Source organism: Fusarium falciforme, chromosome 3 (assembly GCF_026873545.1).
Source record: "Fusarium falciforme chromosome 3, complete sequence".
Classification (NCBI taxonomy): Eukaryota; Fungi; Ascomycota; class Sordariomycetes; order Hypocreales; family Nectriaceae; genus Fusarium; species Fusarium falciforme.
Window position 1 is genome coordinate 4,961,561 of NC_070546.1, and position 10,545 is coordinate 4,972,105.

The 10,545-nt window shown below is 48.1% G+C and overlaps 1 protein-coding gene across 1 annotated transcript; it reads left to right on the forward strand.

The window, feature by feature from the left end:
- Positions 1 to 3,962: 3,962 nt before the first annotated feature.
- Positions 3,963 to 8,473, forward strand: NCS54_00475700 (Hypothetical protein; the record flags this gene model as incomplete). The annotated part of the gene is made up of 2 exons (XM_053150283.1): positions 3,963 to 6,213; positions 6,342 to 8,473. The coding sequence occupies 2 exons, from the start codon at positions 3,963 to 3,965 to the stop codon at positions 8,471 to 8,473; spliced, it is 4,383 nt and encodes a 1,460-aa protein (XP_053006258.1).
- Between the last annotated feature and the right edge of the window lie 2,072 nt (positions 8,474 to 10,545).

Genomic DNA, 10,545 nt, shown 5'->3' on the forward strand with positions numbered 1-10,545 from the left:
TAGCTCTATTCGCCGAGTTAAAGAGGCAGCTAGTTATATACTGTATCGACGCTGGTCTAGACTACAAGTCCTAGCCCAAGGCGCATAAATCTTAGCCCAGGGTTATACTAGTCTCGGCCGAGGCGGCTATTATTAATGACTTCTTATAATAGGCCGCTAATCTAAGTATTAGGGGAAGGCTAGACCGAGTGGTTATTAATAAGTACTATTTATTATTTATAGCCGCTAAAACCTACTATGCGAAGCTCTAATGCCTTATTCTCTTATAGAGCTTAGGGTATCCCTTTATATTCCTCACTAGGACCTTACCGCCGCTTTACTAATATAACTTCGAAGATACTATATAGCTCTAGGCTCTACTCTATATATAGGCTTTAAGCTATTAGCTAAATATATAGTACTTTGTCCTTTATATCTATAATAAATAGGGCATTATAGAGGTAAAAAAGCTAGTAGATACCTAGCTCCTATATCTATTACTAGGGGAGAAAAGGGTTATATACTATATTAGCCACGCGAAATATAGGGCGCTTACCTAGTAGCTTAGCTGCTATTATTATTACGCTTAGCGCGATAATAGTTATATATAGTTTATTGCCTAGCGCGAGTAGGGCTTCTAGGCATAGGTTAATAATAAAACCCCTTATATTATGGCTACTATGGCTTTAGGCATAGGCATTAATATTATAGGCATTATCTATATTATCTATCTTAAGGCCCTATTTAATATTATTAATTATACTTAGGAGGCAAGGCGGGGTAGGCGAGCTAGGGAGCCTATTACTATAGAGATAATTATCGAGGAGAAGGACTAGCTGGTTAAGGACTACTTCCGCGATAGCTACCTAGACTTAAGCACGCATAAGGTATATAGGCTAATCTAGATATAAGGTTACCGCCGCTGCCTCCTAGGCTAATACTTAGATAATAACCTATGGGACTATAAAGATCTTAATGCCATCTAATGCGATAACTGCCATCGCGATAAGCTATTATAAAAGAGTAAGCTACTCTCGCAGGGTATTATAGTATTATATGCCCGTGGGAGGCGCGATGCCCTTACTCTAGAAAGATTTAAGGCTACCCTAGGGGAGATAGAGGAGCTTAGTAAGATAGGCTACCGTATTTGCTAGATATTTAATGGCATTAAGAAAGCTAGGCACTAATAGGGTGCCTATGGTATTATAATAGAGAAGGATCTATCCTTCTTTAGCTATATAGACTTTTAGGGCCTAGTTAATTATAAGAAGGATCTATAGGCATATTTCTTAAGCTACTTCTATTATTATATATTATAGGAGCTCTATCGGGATAGTTATAAGACTAAAGGAGTATTATATTAGTAGAAGCATGCTATGATCCCTATGGCATTAGCCGCTATAATAGAGGCAGATATATAGTTATAAGTCTAGGATATTATTAGTCGCGATTTTAAGGGTAGGGATAACTATATAGACTAGCTAGGCCATAAGCATAGTAAGCTAATATATAGGCGAGAGATAACTAATATTATAGCTATCTTTGATCTAGTGCTTAAGTAGAGATAAACCTAAGGACTTACTTAACCATTATATTCCCCGCATAATATATTCTCGCCTAAGTATATATAAGGTTTTATACTAGCATAGTATAATATATTTGACTAGTTATATATAATTAATATATAATATTATAATAATAATAGAAAAAAAAAAGAAAAAAGAAAAAGGTGCGAGAGAGAGAGGGTAGTAGATAAATAAGAAGAGGGCATTATTAGCCTATAAGAGCCGGCTCTTATAGTAGACATATTACCCACGTAATAATTAACCAAAGGTACCTAATTATAGATATAAATAAGACTTAATAATAATTACTAGCTTTAATTATATAATTAGAAGGCTTATAGGAGATAATATAAATAGGATAAGAGGAAGTAAATATAAAAGAAGTAAAAGAAAGAAGAAAAAGAGAAGGATATAGTAGTCTAGGGTAGGCAAAAGTAATAGTATTATAATGGGCAAAAAAGAAGCTCATTAAGGCTAGCTAGATGCTTCTAAGACTCAAAGCCAGGTCTATCCCTTAGCTAGAGGGATCGCTCTAGCTACTAAGCTAAAGCGCCTTTGGCTCTTAAAGTTACTAAGCTTAAGATCGCGCTAGAAGATAAGGCTATCCAGAAGACCATAACAGGGCAACTAGGTAAGATATAAAAGGCAGAGAACTAGAAGCCTACTAAGGGAGGGTAAAGATAAAGTAGATAAGGTATAAGAATATATTTATATTAGTAAAATATAAATATAAATAAGAAGAAAAAGATAAGGATAAAAAAAAGATTTAAGTAATAGAATATAGGATAAGTAAAATATATACTATTAGAAAAAAGAAACTTAATTAATTAATAATAATAATAGTAATAATTAAAAAGCTTTAAATATAGTTAACTTAGCTAAATATAGAAAAGATAAGCTTAACTCTAGGGTTCTTAATAAGAGTTAAGCTCTAAAGATAGCTAGCTAAGTAGTTAATATTTTTTTTTTTTTTTTTTTTTTTTTTAGTAATAGCTATTACTTTTAGCTAGATTACAGTTAAAAAACACCCCAAATAGGTCCTAGTTAGGGTTAAAAGTTATATGTCTTTAGGCTATCTATACTATAAGCCCTAAATATTTTAGAAGCCTGCTACTAAACTTACTATTTTTCTACCCCGGACCCACCTAAACCTAGGTTTAGGTATCTATACGCACCCTCCCCTCCCCAAACCTCTAAGCCTTTATCTCTCCTCTACCTTTCTAATTTATTCTCCCTAACTCTTATCTATACTCCTTTAGCCACTTCTTAACTATATCCAATTATTAACTAATAGCCTAGAAGTCTCTTATCTCTATCTTCCTTTCTTTTAATTAGTTACCTTCCCTACCCCCTATACCTTAACCCTCTTATTTAATATAATAACCTAAGCCCTTATCTCTTCTTACCTATTACTTCTTACCTTTTTATAATTTTATATCCTATATTAAATAAAATAATAATAAATAATAAATCTTAATAATTATTAATTAATTAATTATTATAAATAATAATTAAAATTTATTACTATTTACCTCCTAAATCTAACCCTAATCCCTGGCCCTCTAAATAGCTAAGAATTACCCCTATTTACCCTTCCTATAAACCCTATCTATCTACCTCTCTTTTCTTACTTCCTATCGCTAATAATACCCTATTATTACTATCTAAGCCTACTAAGTTATTAAAGCCTCCTTTACCTTCCTTCACTAAGGTTAATTCCCTAAGGAAATAAGCAGAGCCCTATTACCTTGCTATCACTAAGCTACTTATTTATCTCCTCTATTCCGCCTAGTCTCATAGTAATAATAGGCCCCTTAACTATAATTATATCGCCTATCTTTATCGCTCTTTCTAAAATAGCAGCCTCGCACATCAAGCCAAATAGCACTATATCTAGGTCTCTTATAGTACTACCGCCGTTTAAAAAATAATCAATATTATCCTAACCGGGAGGCCAGTGGTAGTTTGGGCCAAACTACCATTTCGGGGTCAGGGGCACGGACGAATGGGCATGCAGGGATACACGCGGGGGTGGGTCCCAGACGCGGGCAGGGGGGCCAAACTACCAGTCCCAAACTACCATTTCATGCTGCAGCCAATCAGGATAAAGGGAAGGGCAACTTCAGGGTTAAGGAAAAAGCAAGCAAAGGAGGGAAATACAACAGAACGCGTCTCCCAAGGCCAGCCTTCTCGCGACCGACCGGGTGAACGAGGGATATCCTTTTCATATGGACATGAGTCTATAAAATGAGCGCAACTAAGGACGACCGAGCAGTTTCCCAGCAAGCGGCAATCATTCGAGGGAGAGACTATCAAGAAAAGAAAGAAAGAAGGGAAACAAGGACTGCACGTACAGTATCCTAAGAGGAGGAACCAGAGGGAGGTAGGGAAGGGCTCGACATAGTCCAGATCGCAGCCATGGCCCGAGGGCGTCCCACAGACTCGCCCGGCGGCAACGAACCGGAGCGGCAAGAAGATACAGGAGAGTCCGCCAGCTGTGTTCATGCAGAAGCCACCAAACCGGGAGAAGGGTGGCTTATATATAATGGCGAATACCGGTCGTTGATCTGCGCCTTTCACGGCTATGCGGTCTGCAGCCTCGAGGGTCACTTGAGGGACCGTCACCCAGACATCGACCATCGGGCCCGCAGCGATATCATCCACCGCCATAAGGGTCTACAGCTGCAAGGGCCGGCATTGGAGCAGCTCGTCCAGCACGGTGCGTCAAACCCGACCCGGGCCGTCAAGGGTCTCGTCGTTCACCGGGGCTTCGCTTGCACCTGGCCGGGTTGCAGGCACCTCACGCCGAGCTGGAAGTGCCTGCGGGTTCACCTCAACGGCGAGCACAACATAAAGGGAGCCAAGGCGCAGGCGGGCCTCTGGACCGGCGTCTATCTGCAAACCTTCTTTACAGGTCCAAAGAGGGCGATTTACTACTTCTGCGTAAGAATCTCGACCAGCGGTAACGATGATGCTGTCTCGGCAGCAGGAGATCCTCCGACGCCGGTCGGCAGGGGGAGAAGAGCGACGATGGCAGACAGGCAGCAGACGCACCCGGAAGATCAGACGATGATCGCCGACATCACCCAAGGGTGGTCACTGCAGCAGGAGGAGCAGGAGAAGATGCAGAAGGTCATGGAGGAGGGGATCCTGAGGCACGAGACGACGAACTGGCTGAAGAGGACCGGCTGGTCAGCCCACTTCGCCGGGAGGAATCTGGTGGATATCCAAGCCTGCAGCAGGATGCCCGGCTGTGACGACGACGAGCTGCGACGGATGGCCACGGCTCTAGATCGTCTATTCTTCGACCGCTGCATCGGCGGGTTAAAGAGCATGCCCCTGATGACCCGCCTGCTCCTGGCCAGCCCCCACCCTCACGATGCCCACAGCCGACCGTTTGGGCCGCTGCAGGAGAAGACCAGCATGGATCGCTACCTGGTATATGTGAAGCGGTTCTTATGCTATTGCCTCAACGTGCTGTCGCTGGAGGAGGATGCGCTGTTTGCCGAACACGGCTTTCGCTTCACGCCTGCACAGAGGGCCAGCCTCGAGCTGCTCTGGGCGCATCTGCAGGACGAGGAACAGTCGGGCGAGGGGCTGCAGGAAGAGATATTGCAGATTCTGGCGGACTTCTGGATGCAGCGGCTCGACGGGGACCCTTTTGCGAGCCCGCTGTGGCACTTCGTCGGGGTGCTGGGAATCGACGGCGAGACGGGGCAGCTCCGACCTGCCCACCTATTCACCTACGTGCTTGCGGGACTCGTCTTCACGGGGCGGGCGCTGCTGGGAGAGTGGGCTATACCCACCCGGGAGCGGGCCGGGATGACGGACCTCGCGCAACGGTTCGCCCAGGTTCGAGACGCCTGGCTTTGCAAGGCGACATACTCTCCCATGGGCTATACGCTCAGCTTGCTGTTATACGGAAGGAAGATCGCGCAGGAGACTGGTAGCCGGCTGATGGTGTCCTGGAGCAAGGACGGCGAGATGATGTACTTCATGGGCAAGCCGATCCTGATGGAGAAGATTCGTCACATGGTGGCTAGGATGACGAAAGACGCCGAGGACCTGCTGTGGGGTCAGTTGATGTTCAAGGAGGGCGACGACGAGCGTTTCATCCTTCCTCTGGCCGGCATTGAGGATGACCTCACCCATACAAGACGAGGCCGGTCCTTCATCCATACCAACGACCTCGCTGGCAAGGAGGTCGAGATGCTCGAGGACCTCGTCATGGGCTCGCGGAAGACAGAGTTCCTAGATCGAGCGGGCGAGTGGAAGTGGGCGGGCATCAGGAAGTACCTGAAGCTGGTGAAGAAGTTCGAGGAGTTTCTGCTGCTCCTCTCCCACATCACCGGCGGCCAGCCCAGCCGAGGGGAAGAGATCACGGGCCTGCGCCTGGTCAACGGCATCAACAGGGACCGCAACGTCTTTGTCATCGACGGCGATGTTGTGCTCGTCACCCAGTACCACAAGTCTCTGGCCCACTTCGACTCGCCGAAGGTGATCCCCCGCTTCCTGCCGGAGAGGATCGGGCAGCTGCTCGTGATGTACATGGTCTACATCCGACCGCTGACGGATCGCTGGGAGGCGGACAGATGGGAGCTATATGGCAAGATGGCACCGCCGAGCGACTTCATCTGGCATAACGAGACGGGGCCATGGGAGAGCAGTCGTATGTCTGGGGCCATGGGGAAGTGGACCTCCCACTATATCGGCCGCAGGATCACGCTCCAAGACTGGCGCCACATCGCCATCGCCATCAGCAAGAAGCACGCTCGCGACCGGGGGCCGCTCGGGCAGACTTTGAGGACGGCGACGACGATGACGAGTCGGAGCAGTACGAGGCGCCGGACGATCTGGCTGCCTGTCACACCGGCCAGACAGCCGCCAACTACGGTGTCACGATCGATGTGCTGAAGCGCTTGACGGCCGAGTCTCTGGACATATTCGGGCAGGTGAGCCGTCGTTGGCACAAGTTCCTCGGCTGCGACGCGCAGCAGCAATCGGCCTTGGAGCCGCCGCCGTCAACTTCGTCCTCGAAGCGCAAGGGTGCGGCCGAGTCTGGCGGCGAGGAGAAGAAGTGCCACCCTCCCCGGAAGCGGGCCAAGATCGCCTCGCTCGAGAAGCTAAGGGCAGGTATGACAGCAGCAGTGGGGGACAAGAAGAAGGACGACATGATCCTGCGGGCACTCCGGGCTGTCCTGCGTGATGACGCTGCCCAGTTTCGGTCACCCCAGCAAGAAGAGGCCGTCAGGTTGGCCGCGGCGAAGCAGAGCCCGCTGGTTGCCGTGCTGCCAACGGGCGGCGGGAAGAGCTTGGTCTTCATGGTCCCGGCTATGCTGGCAGGTGCAGGCGTGACCATCGTGGTGGCTCCGTTCGCCGAGTTGAAGAGGCAGCTAGTCACACGCTGCGTCGATGCCGGCCTAGACTGCAAGTCCTGGCCCGAGGCGCGTGAATCTTGGCCCAGGGTTACGCTGGTCTCGGCCGAGGCGGCTGTCACCGATGACTTCCTGCAGTGGGCCGCTGATCTGAGTGTCAGGGGAAGGCTGGACCGAGTGGTCATTGACGAGTGCCATCTGTCATTCACTGCCGCCGAAACCTACCGCGCGAAGCTCCGGTGCCTCGTTCTCCTGCGGAGCTTGGGGTGTCCCTTCGTATTCCTCACTGGGACCCTGCCGCCGCTCCGTCAACGCGACTTCGAAGAAGCCATGCAGCTCCAGGCTCCGCTCTACATACGGGCTTCGAGCCATCGGCTGAACGTGCGGTACTCCGTCCTTCGCGTCCGTAACGGACGGGGCGTCATGGAGGTGAAGAGGCTGGTGGACGCCCGGCTCCCACGTCTAGCACCGGGGGAGAAGGGGGTCATATACTGCACCAGCCACGCGAAGTGTAGAGCGCTTGCCCGGCAGCTTGGTTGCCATTACTATCACGCTCAGCGCGATGATAGCGATGCGCAGTTCCTTGCCCAGCGCGAGCAGGGCTTCCAGGCATGGGTCAACGGCGAAACACCCTACATCGTGGCTACCGCGGCTCTAGGCACGGGCCTTGATGTTGCAGGCATCGTCCATGTCATCCATCTCGAGGCCCCATTCAGCATCATCGACTACGCCCAGGAGGCGGGGCGGGGCGGGCGAGCTGGGGAGCCCGTCACCGCAGAGATAGTCGTCGAGGAGAAGGACTGGCCGGTTGAGGACCATATCCGCGACAGCTACCTAGACTTGAGCACGCGCGAGGTACGCAGTCTGATCCGGACACAAGGTTGCCGTCGCCGCCTCCTTGGCCAATGCTTGGACGGTGACCTACGGGACTGTGGAGATCTCGATGCCGTCCGATGCGATAATTGCCGCCGCGATGAGCTGTTGTGGAAGAGTGAGCTATCCTCGCAGGGTATCATAGCATCACATGCCCGCGGCAGGCGCGATGCCCTCGCTCTAGAACGTTTCGAGGCCGCCTTGGAGGAGATAGAGGAGCTTGGCAAGATGGGCTGCCGCATCTGCTGGATGTTCGATGGCGTCAAGGAGGCCGGGCACCAGTGGGGTACCTGTGGTGCCACAGCAGAGAAGGATCTGTCCTTCTCCAGCTGCATGATCTTTCAGGGTCTGGTCAACTACAAGAAGGATCCACAGGCACGTTTCTTGAGCTGCTTCTACTGTCACGTATCGCAGGAGCTCTGTCGGGACGGTTACGAGACCAAAGGAGCATCATGTCGGTGGAAGCATGCTGTAGTCCCTATGGCGTTGGCCGCCGTGACGGAGGCAGATATATGGTCGCAAGTCCAGGAGGCTGCCGGTCGAGACTTCAAAGGTCGGGATGACTATGCTGACTGGCTGGGCCGTAAGCATAGCAAGTTGGTATGCGGGCGAGAGATGACCAATGCTATGGCCGTCTTTGATCTAGTGCTCAAGTGGAGACAAACTCAAGAGCTTAGTTAATTACTATGTTTTACGCATAGTGTAATACGTTTGACTAGTTATATATAATGATATATAATGTGATGTGATAGGCAACTAATAGGAAGGGAAAATAAAAATAAAAAAAACAAAGGAGTATATGAGAGAGAGAGAGAGAGAGAGAGGGGGGGGCTCCCACAGTAGGTATACTACCCACATAATACTTAACGGTAACTATACATACGAATAGGACTTGGTGATAATAGCTGGCTTTAACTATATAATTAGAATGCTTATAGGAGATGGTATAAATAATATAAGAGGAGGTAAAAATAAAAGAAGTAGAAGAAAGACGAAAAAGAGAAAGATATAGTAGTCCAGGGTAGGCAAAAATAATATCATTCTAATCAGCAAAAAAAGCTCTTTGAGGCTGGCTAGACGCTTCCGAGACTCGAACCCGGGTCTGTCCCTTAGTCAGAGGGATCGCTCTGACCACTAAGCTGAAGCGCCTTTTCGCTCTCAAAGTTACTAAGGTCGAGATGGGGCTGGCACATGAGGGTATCACGAAGACGACGGCAAGGTGACCAGGTCAACGCGGCACAGCAGGCAGCCATAATGGCAACTACCGAGGGGAGAATAAGATAAAGGGAGGGTAATATAAAAAGAGGTTAGTTATTATTAGTAAAATAGTATTAGATATTTAAATAAAAGAAAGGAAAAAAAAAGATAAAAAGTCTTAATAATAAAAAAGAAATCTTCTTAGGATAACCCTAGGATAATAGAAGATATATATATATATAACCCTAACCTTAAGGTAAGAAAAAAAAGGGGAAGTATATAGGCCTAGCCGGAGAATAAAAGAAAAGAAAAATAAGGAAGAGTATATAACCCTAACCCTAGGGTTAAAAATGAGAGAAATTAAGGAAAAGTATATAACCCTAACCCTTAGTTTTGCTTTAAGCTAGGAAGTAATTAGAAAAGTTGGCTTTAAGGGGTTAGTTAAGAAAGAAAAAAAAAAAAAAAACCCCCAACTTAGGCCTAACCCTAGGGTAGCCCCTAGGAAGTATTGGCTGAAAGAGACTAGAGGGGGTATTTAGCCCTAACCCTAACCCTAACCCTAAAGCAAAACGTTAAATTTTCATTTAATCGGGGAAGGTAAGAGCCTAGCGGGTGTTTCAGAGGGTTAGACCAAAGAGAGACAAGGACTGCTTAGCCGTTACCCCAAGCTTGGCCCTAGCCTTAACCCTAAGTCTAACCCTAACCCTAACCCTACCCCAATGTCGGGCTAGGGTTAGGGGAAAAGGAGAGTTAGGGTTAGAACGGGTAAGGAGGTTAGTGTTGTAAAGGCCCTGACGTCTAGCACAAGTAGGAAAAGAAACAAAGAGAGGGTGTGAGAAGGTACGAGGTAAAGGAGTTAAAGAAGCAAGACTAACCGCTGCTGTCCGGGGGAAGAGTTGGAAAGTAAAAACTAACCGCTGCTGTCTAGGAGAGGAGAGTTGGGAAGGTGAAGGTAACCGCTACTGTCCAGGAGAGAAGAGTTAGAGAGGTAAAGCTAAGTGCTAGTAAGTTCTAGTTAAGTAGGTAAGGAGAGAAAAGGACAGAGGGTGTGAGGCGAGGGTTAGGAAGGTAAAAGTAACCGCCAGTGGGCGGGAGAGAAGTAAGGTAAGATCTGGGGTAAGAGAGGAGTTAAGGAGTGAAGACAAAATAAGGAGTGAAGACAAAAGTGCTGTGGGAGAGGGAAGGAAGGGGCTAACCACTGACGTAAGGGTTGGTGTAAGGCAGGCGGAGGCGAACCGCTAGTGTAAGTGGTTAGTTAAGTAAGTAAGAAAGAAAGACAAGAGCAAGCGCTACTGGGGTCAGGGGCTAAACAGTGCGGGAGGTAAGCGCTGACGGGGCTAAACGCTGACGGGGTTAAACGCTGAGCAGGGCTGGAGGTAAACGCTGACGGGGTCAAGCGCTGGCGGCGTCGCTAGGGTTAGGGTTAGGGTTAGGGTTAGGGTTAGGGTTAGGGTTAGGGTTAGGGTTAGGGTTAGGGTTAGGGTTAGGGTTAGGGTTAGGGTTAGGGTTAGGGTTAGGGTTAGGGTTAGGGTTAGGGTTAGGGTTAGGGTTAGGGT